We start from the raw sequence: 13,089 nt of genomic DNA, 5'->3' as shown, positions 1-13,089 counted from the left end.
GTGTGTGCTGCACAGGGAGCGGGCGGGAGGAAACTTCCCCGCACCCATCACCATGGGGAGCCACGGCACTCACACACAGCATGGGTTGGGCTGGGGCTCAGAGAGCATCTGGACCGGACCCCCGCGTGGCCAGGGACACCTCCCGGGGTGCTCCATCCAACCTCCAGCACTGCCAGGGATGGGGCAGCCACAGCTGCTGGGGATAACCTGGGATGGGCTCCCGAACAGACTGGGGAAATGCTTTTCCCTTTGTCAGAGGTGCCGGGCTGGTGGGTGAAACACTGCTACAGGCTGCCCGGTGACCAGGGAATAGTTCGGGGTGGCAGGGACCTCTAAAGGTCATCTACTGCAACCCCTGCAGCAAGCAGGGAAATGTGTCCCCCAGTGCAGAACCCAAACCCAAACCAAACAGGGGCAGCACAGACACATGTTCAGTGTAAGGGGACACAAATGTACTTTGAGTTGGGCATGGAGACAGAGAAACAGAGCAAGAGGGGTACAAACACCTCTGAGTGGGATCTCTTTATTCCGGGAGCAAGGAGGGGGTGGCTGTGGAAGGAAGGCAGGTTCGGAGCCACCTCTGGATCAGTGCAGCCAGCTGCTGCTGCAGGAGGAGAGAGGAGCAGAAAGCATCCTGTCCGTGTCAGAACTCCTCATAAAACCAGACACTGGCTCCAGTTCATCACCAGATATTCCCAGAGAATCTCGGCCGGGTGGGAACACTCTCCAAAGTCTGGTCACCTCTTTGCTGCCCTGGCAGTGCAGTGTCACAAGTCAGCTGCTGCTCAGCAGTTTGCTTTTGGAGACAAAACATGAAATGTAGCTGCAGTTTTATACCAACACATTATTAAAATGTGAAAAAGTTTGCAATTCCAGGCATCACTAAAACCCCCAAATAACTGCAAGGCAGGGGTTGTGTGCCCTGCACATGGATCCTTCATGTGCACACTAAACACAACTCAGTTGCTTGAGGATTGGTAGCTCCACGGAGACCTTTCTATGCTTCCAGTAGTCCAAAACCAGTACGTTCTGTGATAAAACAGAAATCTTCACATCCTGATGCCATCTGGTTAAAAAAAAATCCTGAGTTTGTTTAAAAGAAAAAATACAATTCCTCTGTGTGTGCAAGCACTGGGATGAAAATCTCCTCCCCCAAAGGCAGCCCATCAGCTGGTTTCCCGAGCATCTGTGAGCTGGGCCAGGCTGTTTCCCAGGACTGCATCCAGCGGAGCTCTCTTCTTGCGGATGCTGCGCCCGGAGGCGATGAGGTCGGCGTAGCCGCGCTGGTGGGAGAAGGCGTAGGCGGAGCGGCGTGCGGAGACTCCGCGGCGGAACGCGCTCTGCCGCCGCTTCCACTGCTGCTCCTCCGCCAGGTACTGCCTGCGGTTCCTCTGGATCTGAGGGCAGAGGATCAGAGGGCTTTGTGGATTGCAAGGGAAAACGGAGAGCAGAACCCCCGTGCTTCTGTGCAGCCCTGAGCTGCTCCACAGGGGGGTTCTGTTTGGGTTTGGGTTTTTCTGGAGGCGAGGGTACATGCATCTGCACATCACCACTGCATTAGTTTGAACCTCACTGATTTATCTTTAAATGTCTGAAGCACACCGAGGATGTGTAATTAATAGAAAGCCCCCCCTGTGTTCTCATGCTTCACTTCAATGTCTCTTTGAAACCACACTACCACAATCAGAACTATTTTCATGCCCATTGACCAGCTGGAGGCACAACAGAAGCAAACAAAACCTGTCCCCTGTCACACTGCCCAAATCCAACCCAAATCCCAGCCATCAGCCCCTCCCACACAGGTCTGTGTGGTTCTGGGAAGCCCAGTGCTCAGCCAAAGGATGAACGAGCCCAGGCTGAACTGGGCTCATCCTATGCAGGGAGGTGCTGGGAGTCCAGAACACAAAGTGACTCTGCTAGGGAAGGCAAAACACCACAGCACAGCCATCCCTCAGTGAGAGAGCAGGCTGAGCCTGGCCTGAGAGCCAATCTGTGCCAAATTAACCACAGCAGTGCCAGGACCCACTCACCCTGTCACTTTCTGAAGGCCAAACGGCAGTCGATAAGAAACGCTGTGCCACTACAGGAAGCAAGCAAATAGCAATAGACAGAATCATGGTCAGCCAGAGGTATGGTTGCCTCAGAGCATTTGGAGCAGCTCCTGAGAAGAAAAGGAGCAAAAATTAGTTTATTACACCATCAAGTAAACTAGTTATGAAAGACAAATAAGATACCAAAAGCCACAGCTTCTTTCCTAAGGACCTAACATTCCACTATTCTGTATCACATCACCTCTCATTCAGAGAATCACTGTGAGGGGAGGATAATAGGGCAGAATTTCATAAAACACTCCTGTTACTGTGTGTCCACTCACATCAGAGCCCTCCTGAGAGTTCCAGGACACTGCAGGACAAACCCTTGGTTTTTGTCCTGCCTTGAAGTGTGTGAAGCAAGAAAAAGTCCTCCCAAACACCCAGTCCCATGGAGTCATATCTTTAGGAACTATGAAGAGCATAAAGTGATCACGTAGAAAGAAGTTATAAAAGAAGCCTAAAACATTATTACAGGTCAAGGAAAAACATATTAGACATATTAGAGAACATAATAGACATATTAGAGACATAATAGAGACATAATAGAGACAGAGACATAATAGAGAACATAATAGACATATTAGAGAAAAACATATTAGAGACAGTTACTTTTTTTTAACTGGGTTCAGCTTAAAAATGAGAACATAAATTTGAGGGATCTTTCTATTTGGGGGAAGGAGGTGAAATGTAGATCCAAGGTGACATGTGAAATATTTGTCACTAGGAAAATTAGGAAGCACAGTTTTCTCCAGAAAAAAAAAAAAAAGCCAACCAAACAAAAGAGAACAAACAAAGCAAAACAAACAAACAAAAAACCAAACAAAACCCTATAAAATTCCAACTGGCTGCTTACACCTTGCTGGACTTGCAGCAACATCCCAAGGAGCTGCTGTCAGCATTTGGCTCTTTGGAGCTTTCTGCTCTTTTCTGAGCAGCATTTGGCTCTTCTGCTGATCAGTCAGAGCACTTTGGCAAGAGCATACCCTGACAAATCACCACTTTCCCTGGAGTTTAGTTTTCATCTGCAGACTGCTGCTGCTGGGCCCTGTCAAGTTCCAGCTCATTTTCATGGAAAGAGAAGAGATACTGCAATCAAGCAACTGGCCCCAAACACAAACAAAACCCTTCCTTGGAAGTGAGTCAGTATTTTACATCATTTCCTTTCACAGGCACCAGGTTCTTGCTGTGACATTTTGGCCACAGTTGCATTCCAGTTACAAAGCTGCCTTAGGCAGGAACAAGAAACATGGAACATGAGGAGGACTGACCTGTGAACTGAAAGCCAGAAGGAAAGAGCACATGGATTCCTGCACTGTGTAAGTCAAATGTGATACCAAAGTAAAGTGCAATACTCCCAAATACTGAAAAAGCATTTACAAAAGTCCAGTAAGATGTATCCAAGCCAATCTGAAAGCAAAACAAAAGACCCAAGTCAGTTTATTAATTTATAATAATGTCAACTACTCTGAAGTCTGACAGCACTTTGTTTGAATCATCTCTCATCCAGTTACACATCCACCAGCCAGAGAAGAGAGGAGGCAAAAAAGGGAAGCTTTCTGCATGTTTATATTTGTAGCAGACAAATTTAGAAACATGATCAGAAAGTGTTTTCAGAGCTACAGAGATCAGGAAGCTGAGGATACTTGCCTGAAAATTGACAACAAATATAAGAGAAGATGCAGCTGTGACAGCAAATGACTGGTAATCTGAAGGTGCTTCTCCATCTTGTCCCATAGTTTTAAGGTAAGCTCCATATGGTATGAAGAATATTATCAGTGAAGTGATAGCTCCATGAAGCAAACTGATAAAGAATTTCTTGTAGTTAAAAAGTAAATCTTTCTGTCCCAAAATATACAGTCTAGGGAAGCGAAGACTCAGTTTGTCACTCACGTCCTTAATAAAGGGGAAGAGTGGAAAAAAAAAAAAAAGAAGTTGCTGGAAAGAGGAATACATTTTATAAAATCAAAAAAAAACCCCAAACAACCCTTCCCCCAAAATGCCTTGTACAAAGTGACCAGTCTCAGTGTAATTAAAGATTTAATGTTTTATGCCTTTGGATTCATCTGTAGGTAACAAGATGGAGAATACCTGGTCAAGCAAGCCAACCAGCAGAACTGGGAGACTGGAGTACAGGACGTTGTACAGTGTGATGAACCAGTCTTCATAGGCTGTCTGCAAGAAGAGGAGCAATTTCACAGGTTAGTGATTTCTTTTTGAAGAAATCTTTCCCTCCCAGTTCCAGATAAAATCCACATGTGCTCTACTACAGCATTAAATTACCTGTCTCAGTGTTTACCCAAAAGACAAGCAGCACGTAGCTGTGCTGAAACTATTTTGAGCCTGCATTAAGCTACCCCACTCCTTGCAAACCACCAGTGTCACCTGTCCTGGAACACTGTCAGACCCAAACACCTCTCACCAGGTGTCAGCCTGGTCTGGCTGTGATGAACACCCAGCACAGGGGTGCAGACCTGGGAACCCTGGGTTCTTGTTATGTTCTGCTTTGCTCCCAACCTTTCAGCACTATGTGAACTTCAAACACTGCCAGTTATAGCAAGCACATTTCAAGCATTTCTAGTCAGCAGCTAAAGAGAAAAAAAATGTGGGTTTGTTTTTATCCTGATAAACACATTCACTGCCTCACTTCACCTGGGAATATCTGGTTGGGAAAGGTTTCCCTAACTGCTCTAGAACTATTCCTTCCTCCCTGTACGACTCTGATACTCACTTCAGTGCTTGGAAATCATAACCAACTGCTGGGCTTGTAACTAACTAGATGAGTAGCTATCATCTGTTCTCCTGCAGAAATCACTGACCATAACTTCAGGTTCCCACCACTTCCCAGGCTAAGCCTTTGCTGTTCTGCACTCAGACACAGATCTGCTTCTTAGCATTACACACGAGCACAGCCTTCTCACCTGGGCAGAAAAGCCATTGAAGAACGAATACCAGATGTGGACTAGTGTAAAAGCAAAGTTTTTGTAGAAAAAGTATCTTAAAAACTTGCACATCCTGATGTAAGACCATCGCCCGTGGACCAGCAGCAGCCTCTGGAGGTAGCGGAACTGCCCAAAAGAGTAATCACTGGACATGACAGCTTGCATCCCTTCTTGGCCACTGATTCCAACTCCAATGTGGGCAGCTGGGTGAAGGAAACAAACACCACACACCAGTGAACAGCAGGAAGGGAACAGCATGGCCGAGGGCAAATCTTACCAGTTTCTGTTGCCTGTTTCAGGTTTTCTGCCCCCCTTTCCTCCTGCTCCTGCCCTCCCTCGCCCTGCTCCTCACTGCCTCCCTCTCCAGCCTCACTTGGATTCTCCCTCAGTGCTTGCTCTGTCAGAATGGGCACTGGGAAATTTGACCAAGGGAGAACTAAGCGGTGAGACAGAGCAAACAACCCCCTGAAGGGTCTGGCCAGGCAGTTTACAAACACTCTCCCAACATAAACCAGATCCCAGAAGCTGCTTTCTCAGGAAGCAGTTCAGAGAGCAGCAGCTGCAGTGCAGCATGGATAACGCCTCAGAGCAAGGGGCAGCTCAGCTATTGCTTTGCTCTTTATATTTCACTGCTGTTGTGACCCACAACAGGATACTGGATGTAATTCTAGTCCCTTCCCAGGGAATGTCTACTGGAGAAGCACATTAATAAAATCTACTAACCATTTCACAGAGGGCTTCCTCAGAAAGGGAAAGCACAGGCACAGAAGCCAGCAAAGCCTAAGCCATGTGAACGTGGGCAATGAGACAGATGGTAGAGTCTTCTGAACAAAGAGTAACAGTGAAGAGACTGCAGAAAAGCACCCTGAAGAGATCTTTCCTACTGAGAGGAGATTTACAGCTGCCTTACTTTTAATCATGTTCACATCATTGGCACCATCCCCAATAGCCAGGGTAATGGCTTTCTTATACTTCTTCACCAGCTCGACCACCATGGCTTTCTGTTTCGGGGTCACTCTGCAGCAGATCACAGCCCTGCATTCACAGGCCAGATCCACAAAGTTCTGCTGCTGCTGTTCTTTGTAAGCTTCAGCCCTTCTTCTCTTCTCACTTTGCCTTTTTTCCTCTTCTGCTGTTCTGGGGAATTTCAGTTTAAGTTTCTTCTTCTTTTTCTTCTCTTGCAGGATTTCATTCTGTGTAACAAAAATACTTTATGTCTCTTCTACATTATTTCAAATCACACTCCAAGGGCTGCTTGTACAATACAGGTAATTTCATTATGCTCCCATCACCCACTTATAGCATTTTAATAAAATGCTCATGCAGAGGAGTGAACAAAGAGCAATGAAAACAATGAAAAGAATGTTCTTGGTGGGATTAACAAAAGTCAAATGCTTGTATGTAGCAGCACAGCACCTCTTGAAGGGTTTAAAGGAGTATTTCTTCTGATGGGAACTAATGCACTTTTGAAAACACTGTATTTAAAGTATTTAAACTTCCCTGCCTCCTATTTCCCCATCTCCTAAAGGAAGCACAACCATGCCCAGCACGTGTGGGGTCAGCCCTGTGGCAGCTCAGCTGGGCAGGGGGTAAGAGAGACCTGCAGTCTCATCTGCTGCTCCTGCTGAGCTCCCCCTTGGCATCCCTGGCCTGCTTCCTATGCCTCATGCACAGGTGGACTTCTCTTTAGACAAAAGAAAGGCTTTGGGCTGGAATGCTGAAACGTGGCAGGTGGTCCCTGGCTGTTCTCTGGACTTGCTCCTTTGCAGGTGTCTGTAGGAGCAGCCTGCCAGCAGGGTGGGTAATAGTCACTGAATTACTGCTGGTCATCTCTCTGCTAAAAGCTTTTTTCTGCTCTCTCAGCTCCTGTGAGAGCACTATATTGCAGGGCTGAGCAGGAAATGTGTCTTTTGTTTCTACTCTTTCCGTCCCATCTCTCATTTCAAGCACGATTCCTGTGCCTGTGCTGGGGCCATGCATCCTGTAGTGCTGGCAGGATCTCTTTCCCATTTTTTCTCCATTAGACCAGAATCCCAGCGAAGAACAAACACACTGAAAATCAGACTGTGCCTTTCAGGGGCTCAGCTTTACTTTGATAGCAGCTACCAGCCTGAAATGAAAGGCCCCAGACATTTCTTTTGTTATTGGGCACTATTTTCAACCTTCAAAACCAACCAGCAGCACAATGGACCAAAACTTTTTGTTGACTGGTTTAGTGCAGCTGCCCAATTAACAGAGTCCTGAGTGAAGGACATGGTGACCTGGTGGCACCCCCTAAGTCTTAAATACAGAGGAGAGTAACTTCTGTACATACCAGCCAGGAGCCAGTGATTATTAAAGCACGATCTCTACTGCCCTGGAAGAAGGGCTCGTTCATCCTCAGAGAGGAATGGGGACTGGATCCTGCTCTGTTCCTCTGGTTTTCCAGACGAGTTTGAAGAAGAGCACTGGAAAGAGAGGTGAGTACTATTACAGAGAAATCAAGGATAAACTTTGAGCTAGATCCAGCCCAGACTGAAAATCTGGAAGAAAGGAATGCAATACACCCTGTAAAGACCTTTTTTGCCATGTGCTAGTCAATGTTCCAAGCAGTGCTAAAGCTACAGTGAAAAGAAGATCCCACTGGTTTAATATCAGTCCTGCCATTTCACATCCCACTAAAGAAATCCTTTGTGCTTTTCACTTGCCTGATATCTTCTCCATAGCAGATTGTTGTTTCATCTGTTAAGAGTTCACACGAAAAACCAATATTTTCAGCAGTTTCTACAACAACAACAAAATTAAAAAAAAAAAAAAAGGAAAGTTTTTACTTAAATTGCTGTCATGAGTAACTGTTGGGAGCAGTCAAAAGTACCTCAGGTCCTCATAACTAATTTTTGAAGATATGCTTCAGTATGAGAAGTTCCCTTTTGTTACCATTGTGGATGGACAGAAAATAAAACATGCCTGAGTCCAAATTTAAATTTAATTCCATTTTTTGAGATGAATTGATAAAATGTGTTGCTGAACTGCAGGCTAGCACCTCCCAGAAGAAATGCAAATCAGTCTCTGTCAGCAGCACTTGTGATTTCCTTGTAAAGTAAGTTTTCACTGTGTGGTGTGGTGTGGTGTTAAAAGCAGGTTGTCCTGCATTTGTTTTGTGTTTGGAAGAGCAGTAGCTGGGTATCTCCCTGCAGAAGGCAGTGACAAACCAGTCACCCAGTCTAAGCTGTAGCAGTCACACAGGAGCCCATCCAGTAACTCTGGCCTGGGAACAGCTGGCATGGAATTCTGCAGAGTTCAGAAATTCCAGCAGTTTTGATTTAAGTGGAGTTTGCTGTTGGGAGTTTTCTGGGAACACATAGTTCAATTCTAGCCTGCATTTATCCCAGTCCCTGTTGTGCTGTGTGTACCAGCTCTTTGGCTGTCAGTGAACTCACCCTTTTTGTCACCAGTAAGCACCCAGATTTTAATGTCTGCTTTTGAAAGTCTGGAGATGGTTTCTGGAACACCATCCTGTAGCTTGTCTTCAATAGCTGTGGCTCCCAGCAGCTGGAAGAAATTTGAAATACAGGTAGGTAGTAGGAATAAACAGTTTGTATAGAAAGCTATTGTATGCAGTATCTGTGTGTAGAAAAAGGATTCATTTTCAGCTGAGAATTAAACTATTCTGCAGATGTTTTCCATCTAAGGTAGAGTTCAAGCTCAGAATTCAATAAAGACAAACTTATGCCTAGAGAAGCGTCCACACTGAAAAATAAGCACAAAAATACTTTTCAGTTCATTCTACAAAGCTCTAAAATTTAGCATGGCTGTAAACTAAATAAAATACTTACAAGATCTAGATAAAAATCTCCCAATAAACAAGGATAACCTATTTTCAAAAAGACCTGTTTATTCTTATATAAGGATAAAAGTATACTGAAAAAACAAAGCTTTACTTACAATCAAGTTTTTTTCTATTTCCTCATATACTTTGTCCAGAGCTTCATCACGACTGGTTGTAGCTATACTGGCCTCCACAAACTTTTTATTCCATTCTTCAAACTCATCATGACTGATGTCTCTATAGCACAGGCAGAGTGTCCTAAGAGTTTCATTTGCAAAAATCTGAAAGACAATTTAAAAAGCACATCCACAAAACTCTTCTTCTGCAATCCAAAGGTAAGAGCTAAGATTGTAAACATTTGGTTAAGTCAGATAAAACAAATCTGACTGCATAATTACTCCTGGACATTTCAGAAATGCCAAAAATTAAATTATAGCTGACAGGACAGTCTGAACTGAAGGACTGTAGAGGTGCCAAAAAGAGCAGAATGTAGTGATAACTATGAAAAAAGAGCACGTAGTCAAATTTTAAGTTGACTTTTCATGACACTCCAGTGGACACATTTTTAAGGCCATGCATGAAAACTTAAATTGCTTTGATTGTTTCTAAGGCTTGGGACTTGCAGGACCCATTACAGGTCTGCATTTGTTTTAATAGCTTAGGAGAAGGAAATTAATAAAATTGGATTATAGTATGGAATAACAAAATAATTAAAGAAATAATATAAAAGACAAACGTACATCTAGTGCTTCTTCTGTAGCTTCTCTCTTTGGATTCCTCGGGTGCAACCGTTCATAAATTACTGTGTCAGCTCCCTTGCAATATAGCCTTATATTTCCACCTGATTCTCTTACTGTGAAGTAAAATGTGAGAGGTGGGACAGAATGTTAGAGTCCATTTAAATAAAGGAATAGTTTCCAATGAGATCTTTCAGTCTACTTCAGTTAAGTACCAAAACTGCAAGACCATGTTTCTTCTTCATCATCTCTGATGCTGTTCAGTTAAATAACCTGCCTGACAAGTACATCTCTCCTCTTTCATGACAGGATAGGATACTTAAAAGCTCCAAAAGATTATGTTTTGGACCATGGTTCATACACTGTTAACATCTCACTCACCCACAGAAGCTGGGCAGAGACATTTGTCAGAGATGTGACACGCCATAAACATGATCTTAAAAAACAGCAGATCTCTAACTGATGCCCATGGGTTCCAGACTGATTTCTGTAAAGATGGTTAAAATCAAAACTGAAAGAGCTACTTATGCCTCAGCCTGCATACCCAGTGTTCCAACAGCCAGAGGAACACACAGCTTGTTTGTTCTCTGGGGAAAAGGGGAATAAACCCTCTTTGGAGCATTTCTTCAGGTCTGTGACTCTACCGAAGGGACCCAAGATTGTCTTCAGCAGAGGCCACATCTGACCCCCAGGACTGCCTAGGGGACACACTAGCACCTCATTGCAAAGCCTCTCTTTTGCTACCCAGAGCTGTGTGGGTTAAAATCTCCCACAGGAGTGTGTGTGACACAGCTGTAAGTCCTGACTTCAAACCCCTTCCCTGGCACCCCCTTTTTCAGCCATGAGACACAAGTGGCCCCTTCTGCAGAGGTTGGTTGTGATGGGCTCACCAATGACAGACATCCGCTTCCTGTCGCTGTTGAAATCCAAGATGGCAAGGACATCATAAGTTCTTTCAATCCCCATTTCACTTATGGTGATGGTATTCTGTGTCCGTGACAGGAAAACATAGCCAAAGTTTCTGGCTGCTGTCACCAGGGCCCCTTCATCTGGGGAAGCTGCTTGGTAATAGAGCTGACCTGGACCATGGAAAAAGTGAAAAGAAAAGAGAGGCAGGGCACACCTGAGCATTACAGGAGCACTTGGACACCACAGAGAAAAAACTGACACACATTTGTGTGCAGTGCACACAGAGAAGAGGGAGCAGAGACAGCCCTGCTTTTTAATATGTGTACCTTCCAAACAGGGTAAGTCACGGGACTCTCTTCCCTCCAGGTAGAAAAGTAAGAACTGTAACTTCTCTGTCTCAAAACAAATATAACTCAAATGTTTTGATTTCTCTATATATCAATTTAAGCATTTCCAAAGGAAGCTTCACAGGACAAGTCCTTGGCCACAGACATGAATATAATGTAGCAGAAAGAGGAAGAGGAGGAAACTCAAACACGGACAAGAGATTGCTGGTTTCACGGAGACCTGGCAGAGGTGGAAGTAAAGCAGTTTCACTCTTTAGCATTTTAATTGAATCTTCCAACCTTGTTTTTCACATTCATGAATGCTTCAATATCCATTCACCTTTAAATTTAGTTTTTATTACATTTCTGTAATTCATTTTGGTTCTTTGCTGTCAGTACTCCTAGGACAGACATCCATGATCTGTAGAGGTTTGTGGAGGTGAGTGCAGGAGTAAGACATGAAACTCTCATGCTGAAAACACTTGTTTCTTCACACTGAAAACAAGTTTCCAAATGTGTTTGTACTAACCAGAGACCATGCTATGTCTTTATTGTTTTATTTGTTTATGCTTTGGAGATTTTAAAGATGTATTTGAACAGATACAAGAGCTGTAATATGAAAACACAAGACCTCTGTGTAAACTGTTCCATTTCTGTGTCTGCTGTTATTTAAGATACTGACTTGCCACAACTGTAACTGCAATAAAGACAGCCCTCCTCCCTCCCATAAAGGGTCAGATAAATTCAGCACAGGGAATAGCACCAGCTCTTGCTTTTGTTTTATTTAAATAGCAGCCTAACACTTCTAACTTACGAGACCAAACTTCAGACCCCACTCTTGTGCAATTGGATTTGAGGCATTGGTTCCTTTACGCAAGAAAAAAAGCCAAATAAACCTTCTCACCTTCAGAAGTGTCAACCATGACTGTGTGACAAATGGCAAGCAGAAAGAAGAACTTTTGAATTTCTGGCTCCTTTCCAGCTTTTATTTGCTCTATCAGATAGTGATCGTAGAACAAGAACTTTCCATCTGCGTACATGTTCCAGCTGAAATCCACCTGCTGCTCAGAAAGCAAGAGAAGAGAGAATCTGTGTTACCTCCTGTGCAGCTGCTTTGTGCCTACCTGCATCTCCTGATGCTTTGGCAAGGGAACCTTCCCTCTTCTACAGATACTGGGGGCTTCACTGCCAGATGAGACTGACCTACCTCAGGGTGGCTCTGAAGCTGCCCTGCTCCATCCCGACAGTCTCCTGCAATGCAAGCACCATCAGTTAGAAGGCACAGGACAGAATAGCAAAGGTTTTACAACCTAATCACAAAATAAAAAATACATACAATATCTACTACAACTGAACAGCTCAGACTTTTTTTAAAAAAGGCAAATTAATTCACAGCTGCTGAACTTGTGTATCCCAGAGATACCAAAGCAAATGCAAGAGAAAAAAGCACTCCATGGAATTGTCATTAAACATCTGTGTTGTCTTAAAACTGCTGTCACTATCAGAAACTCCTCACCTCTTCAGAGGTAGTAGGATGTTTCATAAGCACATGGCATTAGCACACTGAGTTCTTCAGTATTTGGAGTTGCCAAACAATAGTTTGGAAGCACACGTGTTGCCTATGCCAAAAACTGAAACCCAGACAGGACTGGACATGGAAGTAACTAACATGGAAATGAAGAACTGCTGATTGAACTTATTAAATGTTCTTATTTCTTTCTAGATTAATTCTGTCCCTGAAGGATTTCTACCAAACATAAACCATTCTGTAAATCACTAAGTTCTGACTTTTCTACTGAAACGTTTCTGTTCAAGTCAGTCAGTTTCCTCTTTTTGAAGGGGAAACTCCCAACAATTCCATTTTACTGGAGCTTTACTCCATGATAGAGCTAAATTGTGGCAGCTCAGTTCAACCTAAAAAGCCTCATGTGCAGACAAACATTACCACTCGGGCTTGTGCGTGCAGGGGCTTCCCTGTGTTTCTCTGACAGCCCAGAGCTCCTGTGCCAGCCACGGTTTCCACACCAGACTTACCATATCTTTGGCCGTTTATGCAACATTTTTTAAAGGTCATGATGTTCTGTGTAAGGGTTCCTGTCTTGTCAGAGAAGATGTACTGGATCTGCCCCAGCTGCTCGTTCAGTGTGGTGGTCCTGGCCTTGGCAGCCGTGTCCTTCTCAGGGTAATACATCTGCAGGTCCCAGTTTATAAAATAGCTTTGGCCCAAACGAATCACTTCCACACTGAAGGAAACAAAATGAGTTTTCTTACTGCCAG

General features: G+C 44.2%; 1 protein-coding gene across 1 annotated transcript in view; it reads right to left on the bottom strand.

The window, feature by feature from the left end:
• Positions 1-515: 515 nt before the first annotated feature.
• ATP8B1 (ATPase phospholipid transporting 8B1) overlaps positions 516-13,089 on the bottom strand; it is a 31,951-nt gene continuing 19,377 nt past the window's right edge. The window contains exons 15-30 of the mRNA XM_030468018.1: positions 12,847-13,055; positions 12,020-12,063; positions 11,717-11,873; positions 10,468-10,656; positions 9,581-9,693; positions 8,957-9,121; positions 8,452-8,563; positions 7,720-7,795; positions 7,347-7,479; positions 5,943-6,225; positions 5,012-5,235; positions 4,182-4,265; positions 3,741-3,986; positions 3,362-3,500; positions 2,031-2,161; positions 516-1,397 (exon numbers count right to left, since the gene is read on the bottom strand). Coding sequence (XP_030323878.1) covers positions 1,167-1,397; positions 2,031-2,161; positions 3,362-3,500; positions 3,741-3,986; positions 4,182-4,265; positions 5,012-5,235; positions 5,943-6,225; positions 7,347-7,479; positions 7,720-7,795; positions 8,452-8,563; positions 8,957-9,121; positions 9,581-9,693; positions 10,468-10,656; positions 11,717-11,873; positions 12,020-12,063; positions 12,847-13,055 — 2,536 coding nt within the window. The 3' untranslated portion in view covers positions 516-1,166. The remainder of the gene's footprint in view (positions 1,398-2,030; positions 2,162-3,361; positions 3,501-3,740; positions 3,987-4,181; positions 4,266-5,011; positions 5,236-5,942; positions 6,226-7,346; positions 7,480-7,719; positions 7,796-8,451; positions 8,564-8,956; positions 9,122-9,580; positions 9,694-10,467; positions 10,657-11,716; positions 11,874-12,019; positions 12,064-12,846; positions 13,056-13,089) is intronic.

Source organism: Calypte anna, chromosome Z (genome assembly GCF_003957555.1).
Source record: "Calypte anna isolate BGI_N300 chromosome Z, bCalAnn1_v1.p, whole genome shotgun sequence".
Classification (NCBI taxonomy): domain Eukaryota; kingdom Metazoa; phylum Chordata; class Aves; order Apodiformes; family Trochilidae; genus Calypte; species Calypte anna.
Note: the sequence above shows the minus strand (reverse complement) of the source record. Positions and strands in the feature narration are given on the sequence as shown.